This window comes from Panthera onca, chromosome A1 (assembly GCF_046562875.1).
Source record: "Panthera onca isolate mPanOnc1 chromosome A1, mPanOnc1 haplotype 2, whole genome shotgun sequence".
NCBI classification, from domain to species: Eukaryota; Metazoa; Chordata; class Mammalia; order Carnivora; family Felidae; genus Panthera; species Panthera onca.
The window spans coordinates 146,070,746-146,084,268 of record NC_138339.1 but is presented as its reverse complement, the minus strand read 5'-3'; the positions used below and the strand labels follow the sequence as shown (position 1 = coordinate 146,084,268).

At 42.1% G+C, this 13,523-nt stretch overlaps 1 protein-coding gene across 3 annotated transcripts in view; it reads left to right on the top strand.

Moving 5' to 3' along the window:
- KCNN2 (potassium calcium-activated channel subfamily N member 2) overlaps nucleotides 1-13,523 on the top strand; it is a 464,601-nt gene that overhangs the window by 422,366 nt on the left and 28,712 nt on the right. For all 3 annotated transcript variants that reach the window (XM_078451764.2, XM_078451773.1, XM_078451779.1), the window contains one exon: nucleotides 5,506-5,647. In XM_078451764.2, the coding sequence (XP_078307890.1) occupies nucleotides 5,506-5,647 (142 nt within the window). The remainder of the gene's footprint in view (nucleotides 1-5,505; nucleotides 5,648-13,523) is intronic.

Below are 13,523 nucleotides of genomic sequence, written 5' to 3'. Positions count from 1 at the left end.
CCAAACAACTTTCCTGGCCTTAGCTGGGCCCTGGGTCAGAATCTCCAGTCTGTCCCCAGAGAATGAACTCTGTCTCCTGTTAGTTGTCTGGTAGTACCAACCAGGGACAGGCATCTGACCCTCTGCATGATACCTGGTTTCTTGAAGTTGTGAACCTTCCTTGGGTTCTATGGCACTTTGTGCCTTTTAATTGGAGGTATTTAGGCCATTTATATTTAATATGGTTACCAATATGCTTGGATAAATCTGTCCTCTGGCTGTTTGTTTTCTATTTGTCCCATCTTTTCTTTGTCCCTTTTATCTATTTCTGCTTTCTTTTTGGATTACTTATTTTTTATTTTTCCATCTTATATCCTTTAAGTGTTATTAGTTAGTACACTTTGGTGTATTATTTTAGTGGGTCTTTTAGGGTTACAGCATACCTAGACATAGGTATACTGTAACTAAATTATCACAGTCTTATCTTCATTTGAAATGATACCACTTACTACAACCTGTCTTTAAGTGATGTTGAACCACTTTACATATAGTACTTGCACTTCTCCAGCCTTGGGGTTTTATATGCATGTACTGATCACTACTCAGCTGTATAATCAGGAAGACTCCTGTGCAGATCTCTGGGTCTCCCTCAGTGCAGACTTCTTCTGTCTGGATTTTGACGCTTTGAACTCCAGATCTCTCTGGATTTCCAACTCTGTCCCTGAACTTAGGGAGAATTTTGGACAGTGCCTGGTTTCTCTCCCTCAGCTACATCCTGCAGATCCTCTTCAGATATTAAGCTGAGGCGATTGTATGATCACTTTGGTTGTTTACCATCTCTCAGGGATCACTGTCCTTTATTAGTAGATGATCTATGTCTTGTTAACCATTGTTTCAAATATTTGGTCTGGTTTTGTAGTTGTTTCAGGAGGCAGTGTAAATCCAGTCCCTTGTTTCTTCTTGTCTGGAAATATAATTTTTTGTGTACTTTTGTTTGTATAAAAATGTGTTATTTTTCATGCTCTGATTTCTCCTTTCTTTTTGTTCTTGTGGGTTTAGACATTTTTTTCAACTGCCTTACTATCCTTTAGTGGTATCTTTGGAGAGAAAGGTGGATTCACAAGAGGCAACGGGTGGTGGATCAATCACATGCATTTAAATCTCCATAATACTTTTTACTCTACAACCAAGGCTGGTATGTGAGATCAGAGCTGACAATTGAGATGAAGTCTTTTTGCCATTTGTAGTATTAACAGTATGTTTAACAGAAGAAGACTAATGAAGGTAGTTTGTCAGCTGTTAACCTCCACTGTTGAATTATTTTTTGTCAGTGTAAAAATACCTAGAAGTTGCCCACAGATCTTGGAACAGAACATGACAAATCTGATTCGCGTTAATTGATGAGCAAGACTCATTCCTGTCCCCTTTTTGTATCTCTGTATATGTGATCCTGAAGGCCTAGAATGTGGCTAGGGGCACATCAGTTTGATAACAAATGTTTCACATTGTCATGCTACTTAATTCAATAAAGACATAGTCTTTGTCCTTAAATTCTTTATAGTTAAGATTCTAGGGGCATGTTAGATGAGCAAATTACATATTACATGTCTTATGACCCAAGTTAACGTTGGCTGATGGTGCTAGACATCTCTACAGAGGACCGCCTGAAGTACCCTGTTGACCAAAAGCTGTGTGGAGTCTGGAAAAGGGGACCAATGAGTAGATTCTCAAAATACAAATCAGGGCTGGGGGGGTGGAGGAGGAATCGCACCTGTAAACAAAGCCATGAAAGAGGATGGCATAGTGCCAGCCACTCGTGTGGCCAAAGCTCCTGTTGCTTCTGGAAAGATGCTGAGAGAGAGTCCGGGGTGCAGGGCAGATGCTATCTCATTCAGGGAAGAATTCAGTAATGCCCTGGGAAAGATAACCTGGCAAATTTAAACAAGTATCACAGAAAGCTGTCATATTTGTGATATAAGAACAAGTGGGAGACCCACTTGAGAAAATGGCAACAGTGAAAAAATGAATGGAAACCAAGAAAAGGAATATTTTTCCTTTTTTCCAAACCTTAAAGCCGATCTCACAACCATTATGTCTATGAAACGTGCACTGCTCTAAAACAGTGCAGTAAGTCTTCTGTCCAAACTCCAGAGTTCTTCTTTTAAAAGCTTGAGATCATCAGGCCTCCCTTGCTCTAATTTTAATCTTATTTGATGTATTTTTAATTAAACAAGGATTCATACTGATCAGAATTTGAAATTTGCCACTTTGAGTCATTTCTTCATGTCTTTTATAGAATAGTTCTTGTGAAGAAGGTTGGAATTGTCTAAGTTTGTGAAATAAACATCTGTAAACAGTGTCTTGAAATTTTTTTCTTTACCCTTTACATTGTGCAGATTAATCACTCACAGTGGTGTGAATCTGGCATAGTTCCAAATCTGGCAGTGTTCTAAGGGATAATATCATCCTGCTGATAAGTTTGATATTTTAGTTGCCAGGAAAGAAATCTTGATTATTCAAATAGTGCCTAATGTGGTTCCCTAATTGCTTCCCTCTTGACTATTCACAAGTAAGTATGTCTGAATGTAATATAAACATTAGTCCAAGATGTTACTTTTTCCATATTGGTGAGCTACGTTTCAGGCATATTTATTATTTCATAAGCAGAAAAAAAAATAATTTACCATTGAATCCCAAGCCCTAAAATATCAATTCCTAGAAAGTTTATTTCTAATTAGGCCCTTCACTACAGGATTACAGTGTCTGACCCAAAATAATGTGCGTAGTATATAATGAATATTGACAGAACGATAGAATGGTGTAATGCTTGAGAGTCTTTGCAAAGAGTCAAATTTGTGTATTTAAAACCTGGGCATTTATTAAGGTAAGCAACTAAAGAGGAATCGGGTTGCCTAAACGTTCCAGTGAATGCTTTTTATGGTAATTTTCAAAACTGTTTACTTCTCCGAGCTTTGGAAACCAAATCAAAAGTGCTGTGGAAAGAACAGATGGGCAAGCTCTCCATACCCATGACGAAGTTGAGATATCCTTGTGGACACCAGCCATGAAGGTTTCCCTTAGAGACCTTTGTTCATAGTCTGAAATCTCACACGCCTCTTTGTAGGTGCACATGTGTCCTGGCCATTCATGGTGTGGAAATAACTTGAGGATTTCACTGGCACACGATCGCATTTTCTAAGTGATTGAGGACACCTGGTTGATAGAGGTGGGGACTATCACTGTTTTGGCCAAAAAGGTTGCCTTGGTCTTAAAGTAATGATGTAACACGAGAAAATCCAAGCCAAGGGCTAAACACATAGCGGGTGCTCCACAAATACTACAGATGCATCAGGGAATTAGAGTCTTCACCTCTTCAGTGTCTCAGATCTTTATGTCGATCGTGCTTTGTTAAGAGGCCTTGTCTCACAACTAAAGGCTGTATGGGACATGAGTGCCCCTGCCACCCCTCTCTTGTGCAGCACACACCCACACCAGGGTAATGTGTTCCCTATTTTAGGCAGGTGCTTGATGAAGAATACAGAGAGCCCCAATGTCATGAAAGAGTTATCATCTAAAGCTTATTTCAAAGGGTCTTGTTTAAAAAAATTGTTTTAATGCTTATTTTTGAAAGAGAGAGAGAGCATGAGTGAGGAAGGGGCAGAGAGAGAGAGAGAGAGAGACAGAATCCAAAGCAGGCTCCAGGCTCTGAACTGTCAGCACAGAGCCTGATGCGGGGCTCAAACCTACCAACCATGAGATTGTGACCTGAGCTGAAGTCGGACGCTTAACCGACTGAGCCACCCAGGCGCCCCTAAGCATCTTGTTTAAAATAAAAACCACATTTGCCCATGGAGGTCTTATTACACAGGCCCAGCATGCCCCCAGAGTAGGTCACAGAGCCCATTAGCTCATGTTGCAGCTGAAGTATAGCACCGATTGCATCACAGATGAGGGTGAAGGCACTCATCTGTCTTCCTGGAAAGCTAGGAATGCACTTGACCTCTATTTTGGCAATGACAGCCTCTCGACCTGGCCATTCTGGGAAGAGGAGATTCTACAGCTGGGTCCTGGTGGCAGTTCACTAGGGTGGAATGGTGGAGATTTCTAGCCTCCTACCACCCAAGACTCACGGTATGCTCTTTGGCAAGGATTGAGCATGGGCAAGCTAGGAGATTATGAGCATGCTTTGGAGACCAAGAAATGAGGCCAGGAAAACCCTCCCCAGTGGTATCTGAGAGCTGTGAGGGAAAGTGGTCCTTAGGAGACGTTGGGTGAAGAGCCAAGAATACCCGTGGTGACCAGAGTCTGGGGTCTGACTGCCGCGGAGACTAGAGGAGGGGCACTCTGCTCCATGACTACATAGCACACACATCCAGGGCAAGTTCTTCTGGGGCAACAACTCACTTGGCCTCACTGTCGTGTGCATGGCGGATAGCAGTGTCTCCATGATGGGCCAGCATTACTGTTCAGTGCTGCTAATTCAAATAAACACTATAGGATATCTTTTTTTAAGGTTTGTTTATTTTTGAGAGAGAGCGCGAACGTGCAAGCAGGGGAGGGGCAGAGGGAGAAGGGGACAGAGGATCTGAAGCAGGCCCCACGCTGACAGTAGCGAGCCTCATGCAGGGCTCGAACTCACAAACCGAGAGATCATGACCTGAGCCAAAGTTGGATGCTCAACCGACTGAGCCACCCAGGTGCCCCCATAGGATATATATTTCTGATATAAAAACCCTCCTCCTCTCCCACACCACAAAAATCTTGATACCTCAAAGACTAATTAGGATAAACTATATCCCTCCCTCTCTTTTTGACTGCAAGCTTTTCGTGTGTAACTAGTGAGGCAGTGATTTCTATCAAGCTCCGGTTCTGGGCAGGGACTGTGCAATCAGTGGCACATTTGTGTCTTCAAGGAAGCCAGCTAGAGCAGGACCTTCAGGTAGACAGTCTCAGTAATGTCCTGTGGGGGAGGAATACAGAGGATGCTGAGGGCATGCAGGGGAGGGGCTGGGAGAAGAGCAGACAGAAAAGGCTCCACCTGCATTTAATTTGAAGGATGACTAGGAGTTGGCTCATCACAGAAATAAAGGTAGCAAAGGGAACAGCATGGCTCCTCCTACTGGAAGGGTGCGGGGAGAGATTACAGATTGCATGCAGTAGTACCACATAGGGTCCCATTAAGTTGGGCACGTCAGCAGGCATCAAGGAATGAGGAACCACGAGAAAGGCATGGGCAGAATTCAGAAAGAAATGTGCATTTGTCAGTTTCTACCAGTGAAAAAAGCACTTGTCCTGTTTTATAGCTTCCCTTTCAGACTGTTTTTCAAGTTGAGGAACGTCCTGATGTCTGTCAGATTGCTCAGGGACACCTCAATTTTATTGACACATAATAGTGAGATTTGAAAACTTTCTGGTAGATCAGTTTATGGAAGCTACTTAGTGAATTCGCTAGATTGGATCAAATTGCCCTTGGCAGCCATACTGCAGATTAATTATAAAGGACCGGCTCTGTTTGCTGTTTTGCAGGTACCATGATCAACAGGATGTTACTAGCAACTTCCTCGGAGCGATGTGGTTGATATCAATAACTTTTCTCTCCATTGGTTATGGTGACATGGTACCTAACACATACTGTGGGAAAGGAGTCTGTTTGCTTACTGGAATTATGGTAAGTGTCTTTTTACTTTGTTTCTTTTGCTTATCCTCCTAGACCATGAAGGCATGAAGGTGCACAGTGTGATTTGATTGCAAGCTACTAGGTTTCCCAACAGCCAGCAGCCAGTATAAATAATCAGTTCTAGGTTGCGAGAGAACATGGCTGGTTTTGATCTTCATTCTTAGCGTGATACAGCTCCATGAAGCATCAGGGGCTGTTGGATTGCTTTTTGTGGGGAGAGGCACTAGTTTTGAGGAGCAAATCTGGTCTCTAAGCTGCAGCCAGGAAGTTCTTCATTTCAGTATGGGTCCTCTCATTGTCATAAGAGCGAGGTACACTTTCTCTTCTCTGAAACGCGCTTTCCTTATCTGCAAAATGCGGACCATAACAACCTATCCTGAAGTGTGCTGAAGGGCTGAAAAATTGCATTTTCTCAATCACAGAATTAGATTACAGTTGACCCTCAAGCAACATGGGTTTTGACTGCACAGTCTAAGGATATGCAGATTTTTTTTTCCAATAAATACAGTGTAGTACTGTAAATGTATTTTCTCTTCCTTATGAGTTTCTTTCTTTCTTTCTTTCTTTCTTTCTTTCTTTCTTTCTTTCTTTCTTTCTTTTTGGTTTATTTATTTATTTTGAGAGAGGGAGTGAGAGAGCATGAGCAGGGGAGAGGCAGAGAGAGAAAGAGAGAGAGAGAATCCTAGCACAGAGCCTGATGCAAGGCTCGAACTCATGAATAATGATGTCATGACCTAAGTTGAGACCAAGAGTGGGACGCTTAACCGACTGAGCCACCCAGATGCCCCTTCCTTATGGTTTTCTTAATAATATTTTCTTTCCTCCATCCCGGGAAAGTTGACTTCTGAGCTCAGGTGTGAAGGGTGGAGAGCCAGGCAGTGTGGCAAGAAGGAAGGGCATCCAGGAGGAGGAAATGGTTTATTTGAAGGTAGTGAGTCAAGGGGGAGCTTGGTACCTTTGAGCAAGGTCATTGGCCCAGGGGTGAAAAGCGGGACAGTGCCATGGCATGAGGCTGGGACGGGTGGGCAGGTCTTGCGGAACCCTTGAGAAAAGTCTGCTGCCCGTAGCGACATGTCACTGTTCTTCTGTGATACAGCACAAGTTCCTACGCGATCACTACCCCGTACCCACCCCGATTTGACCAGGACTAATTGGTTCCATGTATTTTAGGTGCATACACATCGGAGGCCAGCAGGTTATCTCAAATTGATGACAATGTGGTATGAACTTTTCAGTGTTTAAGCCAGACGTAGCTTCTAATTGATGCACTGTGTTCAGTGACCTGGGTTCTGTCCATTTCTCATCTGCTTTGTGTAGTTTGGCGACAGCAAAAAGTATCATCTTGATGCTTCTTTGATCTTCTGCTTACATGTTGGGCTATGAGAACGAGTACCAGGAGCTCCTAAGCCAGGAAATTCCCAGCATTTCTGATGTTAGGCATCCCTCCCAATGCCCCCACTGTGTCCACCCCCATGCTGGCAGCAGAGGGACAGGATCTCCATGTGAGGGCCTCTGAATGGTGGCCAGGGCAACACGCACCCTGCTAGCAGCTGCCTCAGAAGATTGTTCCAAGAGTTCTAACTGGCTGGAAGGACTGAGCTGCCCAGGGCATAGATGGAGTGGGAACATTCTTCTCCCACTTGGTAGTAACCAAACGGGGATTAAGACAGCTAGATGTGAAAATAAAATCTGGGCCAATTTTAAGGTCATCAGTGGTAACGAGAGGCCCATTTCAAGTCCCAATTGTACAGAATATGATCTGGGGTTATAATTTAACATGGTTTGCTTGTATAAGAAAAATAGTTTTGTGCATTTTAATGAACTTTTTTGTTTTTTTTGTTTTTTGTTTTTTTCATTACAACGGGTAGCGCCCATTCTGCTCACTGTTGGATCACTTCCTCCTTTTTCCTCAGAAGAGATAGCATTTTATCATATAGCATAATGCTTTGGGAAATGAAATGTGCATGGGTGTATTTTTGGAGGGCCATAACAAGCCCACGAGGGACATGAATGATGCTATTTATACACACAGAACTGGTAATTACAGAGTCTTTCCCCTTAAGCTTCTTAGAAACAATTTCCTTGGTGTTCCTTTCTGGCAAGATGGCCCCCCCCAACCCCACTCCTTTATTGTTGAATCAGGTATGACTCAGGGCTTGTGCAAATAGCCTAATATGCAGTGGATCGTAGCCAGATTGGAGATTAACCTTGCCTGGATCCTGTGGTACTTGTAGCTTTCCTTGCTTTTTTCTTTGCCCTTCCTGTCTTTCTAGCCTTATCAGACAGCACAAATCTTCTATTTAGTTGTTTGAACCACTCCTTTGCTTAGATGTCACTGCTGATCCTACTTCACAAAAGAAATGAAGTTATAATCCACTTATAATCTATATGGACGCAAATGTGTTGTGTGCACTGAAATTTATAGCGACCTCATTGCCACTGTCTAGATTCATGGTGAAACAGGCCCTCTGTTCTCAGCCTGAGAAGCTCCACTCTATTTCCCTTCTAAGGGACAGATTCCTTTCCTTTCCTTTCCTTTCCTTTCCTTTCCTTTCCTTTCCTTTCCTTCCCTTCCCTTCCCTTCCCTTCCCTTCCCTTCCCTTCCCTTCCCTTTTTCCTTCCCTTCCCTTTCCTTTTTCCTTCCCTTCCCTTTTTCCTTCCCTTCCCTTTTTCCTTCCCTTCCCTTTTTCCTTCCCTTCCCTTTCCTTTTTCCTTCCCTTCCCTTTCTTTCAACATTTATTTGTTTTTGAGAGACTGAGGGAGACAGAGCCTGAGCAGGGGAGGGGCAAATAGAGAGGGAGACACAGCATCCGAAACAGACTTCAGGCTCTGAGCTGTCAGCACAGAGCCCAGCGTGGGGCTCGAACCCACAAACTATGAGATCATGACCTGAGCCGAAGTTGGATGCTCAACCGACTGAGCCACCCAGGCACCCCGGGACAGATTTCTTTCTTAACTGGCCCCACCCAAAATGGTTTACTTGCATGTAGAGAAATTCAGTAATCTTGGACGAGCCTATGTGAAATGCTAGGAGGAATAGGATTGTGTCTGTCCCTAGCCCAGGCAGCCTCCCGTTGAGTCGGGACCCAGAGCAGTCTCCTGGGGGTGAGCTTGGGGAGTTAATTCTATCCCTTGTAAATTTCCCAGGGATCGGCAGTGTATGGCTGGAGGTTTCCTACAAACTTGTACAGTGTTTGCCTGTACAGTGTTTGGCTGGCAGTATAGATACCTAGAAAAAGATCACTTGTTTTCACAGTTCATATAAAAGGTTAGTTTCCTTAAGCTGAAATATGTTTTGTCAGATACTCCCCCCCTCCAAGAGACTTAAATACCAGTTTGTCACCTGGGGATTATCTAAGCCAGATATGGTTTCCTTTTGTTGGGGGGGGGGATTTATTTGCCTGTTGCCCCTTGGGCTTTCTGCAATGCATGTTTAGATAAACTGTACAATGTCAGATTTCCCCAGGGCCATCTCTCTCTCTCTCTCTCTCTCTCTCTCTCTCTCTCCATCCGGCCCCTACTATATTGTGAAAAAGAAATACGACTTACAATACTTCTGAGAGAGGACAGGGCCATCCCTGAATCATCTTGTATATTTTCTCCAAAGTACTGTATTTCTGTGTTTTCTCTTATATTTGAATTTTCTGGTTCTTGTGTTTTAAAAATTGATAGAATTTATACCTTTATGTGTTTTTTTTTTACTTTGACATAAGATACAGTCGATCCATATGCTAACATCTAAAACACTTACCCATTTCAAAAATGTACAAATAAAGAAATGAGCACTGCATTTCTTGATAAAGCTAATGAAGCGAATGAATTATTTTGTGGCATCGTCTTAGAGGTTCACATTTCATTGGTTACAAACCCAAAATTAAACCGTGATTTAAAATTTTTAAATAGCTTAATTTGTGTCATGAGTGATATTTTTGGGAGCCAAGGACATTAAGATTAATCTGCAGTGCTCTGGGCAGAAATATATTGTTAGACAATTAGGAGAGAGAGTTTTCCAGAATATTTCTAAGACAGTAACAAGTGAACATTTCAAAAAATAACCTCTCCTCACTTGAAATATCAATTGTGAATACAAGCCAATCAGGCAAAGCTTTTCTCATAGTTTTTACAACTTCGTTTACAATGTTCTACATAAATGATGATGGAAATCCTAGAATAACGGGATCTCAGATACTGAAATGTGTGAAGAGGTATTACACTGTGATAGGTCAGACAAATCATGCAGAAAGTTCCTTTTTACCAAGACCTACCTAATAGTAAAGCCGAGGAGACAAAGATCTCATTCTCTCTCCTGGATAGTATTTTAAAACCATAAAATCCTAGGATCGTATAATAAGTCACTCATCACCCTTCCAGAGAAAAGCCATGAAGGTTGTAATTCCTTTTTTCTCCTTATTCATCTGTCTTTCCTCTGTGGGGTTGTACCAAGGACCTGAGGATTCATTAGTGTGGATGTCACCATAACCAATGGCATGAATTCTCTCAATGGCTTTATTCTTTTGGTTGAAGGTGGCAGGCAGACAACCTTGTGAGATTGTTGTGTCTTCGCTATTGTCAGCTCGAGCTGGTTTCTCATGATCTCCAACTGGATGCAGAGAAGGGAATTGTTTTGCTTAGCATTTAAAAGGTTATTCTGTCTGCCCTTTCATATCTGCACATCTAGACAAAACACATTCTGGAAGCTCTCATCTCCCCTTGCTTATGAATACAGATGATTGTTTCAAGAGGAGAATACAACCTCATTGGTGACAGAGTATCTCCTGTCTTATATGAGAATGAAGGTCCTTCGTTCATTTGCAATTTTCACCTCTCCATTTCTGTGGAATTACGACGTCTCTTGTGGGCCCTTTGTGTAGAATATGGATGACCAGATTTGGGGGCAAAATTACCTTTAAACATGAAGTATCATCTGCCCCATCCTAGGGACACAGGTTGGTGTGTGATAAATGGTCCCCTTGGACTTCCACAGGGTCCCCCCATGGATTCCTCAACTCAAGTGAGTGCCTTTCAGAAGTGTGATTTAGGTTTTGCTCAAACACTTCTGCATTTCATAACAATTGAAAAATCATGGCACCAGTGAATCTTTCAAGTTTTACTTAGGGAACAACAACAATAATATAGTCATTAATTTTTATACCATCTTAGGATGAGAACTTCGGATAATAATCCTGTCATCATCAATTTACCCCAGTGTTGAGGAGCCTTAATTGAAGGTCCCATGGTGGTTCAGTCAACTGTCAGAGGTCAGCAGTTTTAATCCTGAAGGGTAGGATTACACACTACACTGTCCACTCAGTCTGAGAGTATTCCAAAACATAGCCATAAATTAGCAAGAGCTTATAAGGAAAATGACTGGTATTCAAGAGGGCTAAACCTAAGGTCTGGTTATATTCCTGCTACTTTCTGTCTTTCCATTAAGCGATTTTTCTTTCCCCTGCCAATGGATATGGAAATCCCAAGAAACTTGGTACTGCATGTATGAATAAGCAAAATAATAATAATAAAATAAAAACCTAGGATCCTTTATATGTGTCTTACACAATTTGGCATCAGGTGTTTACTATCAAATACTAACTTTGAAGAAGTTTTTAATTTACTTTTCATTTATTTTGGGGGGTCTTTCTGGTGTATTCACCGAATCTCATCAAATAAAGGCTCAGTGTGGAGAGCCTATCTTTAAATTCTTAGGATAGTTCCTATTTTGTGCAGGGTAGCAGGAGGGGTACCACGGGCCTATTCAGCCCTAAGGCTAAATTCCCCACCAATGCCCCCAAGCCGACCTTCATTTCTGCACAAGAAACTTCCTTAAGAAAGATGACCGCTGGTTTCTCTCAAACACAGGCAAACAGAGGCGGCAGGTGTTGTGACCTTCTAGCTTTTGACTTGTAGATGCCACAGTTCCACCTAAGTTTTCTAAACTATCAGCATTTTTAGTTGGCAAGGCTGGCCTTCCTGTCTCTAAAGTACATGCACTCACACTAGCGCCGTTGCTAATAAGGAGATTTAAACCCGGGGATGAGTCATTGTTGATGACCAGAGTTATGTGCCACTTTCCAACCATCCAAGTACAAGAATGAGCTGAACAAGTAATTCACTCTGAGGGAGACCTGGGTTTTCCAGGCACCGGTTTTATCCCTGAACTCAAAAAACCACACACACCTCCCCTCTTCCATTGGATGAGGACACCGTACCTGACCTCTGCCCTCCTATCCGCAAGTACCAACCCGTCTTTGATAAACTCGGGGCATTTCTCATCAAAATTACCTTGTCATCGATTTTCACGACCCAAGGAGACCTTGCAGAATTCCAGTAGGATGTAACAACAAAGCTGAGTCTTTTACAAAATTCTATTTGCCAGAACTTTCATGAAAAAATATTTATATCAGACAAGGGTACTAAAATCTATTTATTGTTCTATATACTGAGTCACTCAAGCCCAGGGACAGAAACATGGGCAGTATTTTCAAACACTCATTTTACCTTCCTCTTGGAGGATAAGCTGATATTTTTAAATGAAAAATATTAATCAGGCTTAAAGCTGCTTTATTAATTTGGATGTATCTTAAGGAAAAAGCATGATTTTTTTTTCAAATTAACTATGTTTTGACAAATTTTAATTACTGTTGGTCAAAGAAATTGGCTATCACACTGAAGTTTGAGCTTTTAGGAGTGATTATTAGAACTGCAGGAAGATAATTAATTTAACGCTGGAGTATTTTGAACACTAGCATTTTTTTCATTAGTCCTTCTTGGTGAGGGTGGGGATTCTGGGACTTCTAAAAGAAAATTACACATTTCAGTATTTGTGTTAAATCTTTGGCAGCTGCCTTTTTAAAATCAGAATCAAAACCTTTACCCAAACATCCTAATAAAGGAATTTCCCTTCTGTACAGGCTTGCATCCTTAAATGGTTAAAAGCTTGCTCCCAGAATGGTTTATCAAAAAGCTTCTCGAAAGTATTTACAGGATGAGAACAACCAGGTGACCTGAAGTAAAATTATGGGAGTACTTTGAACTTTTCCAACATTGTGTGATAAAATTACCTGGGAGAAGATGAACGTCTCTTTTGGGCATCCTGGGGGCCAACATGGCTTACGATTTCTGTGCTCTGATGAGGAAATATAGAGTGGAGAAAAGTACCATATTTTAAATTTTTTAAAGTTTATTTATTTTGAGAGACAGAGTCAGCAGGGGAGGGGCAGAGAGAGAAAGGGAGAGAGAATCCCAAGCAGGCTCCATGCCATCAGCACAGTCTGATGTGGGGCTTGAACTCACAAAGTGTGAAATCATGACCTGAGCTGAAACCAAGAGTCCCACTCTTAAATGGTCAAGCCACCAAGGTGCCCTGAAAAGTATTGTATTTTATTTTTAAAGTGTATTTATTTATTTTGAGGGGGTAGGGCAGAGAGACAGAATCCCAAGCAGGCTCCACACTGCAACACAGAGCCTGATGTGGGGCTCGAACCCACGAACCATGAGATCATGACCTGAGCCAAAACCAAGAGTCGGACGCCCAACTGACTGAGCCACCCAGGTGCCCCAAAAAGTCCTATATTTTAATTTGGTAGCAGCTAAGACTCTTCAGGTGTTGGTATTCAACTACTACTTAGGCACTCTGGTCGTCATTTGTGTGCTTCACACTGAGCTGACATAGGGAGATGAACATTCATAATTACCTCTTCTATGGACAAGGCCTTTCTCCCTCCTCTTCCTCTCTCTCCCTTGCAACATCTAATTTGTAGAAGGAAAGAAGATACACCAGCTAAGGAGAGCCTCAAGATTTGCTTTTAATATATTGGCTTCATAAACACTGTGTTCTCTTCATTTAGTTTTTAGGTTCCTGAGCATCTTG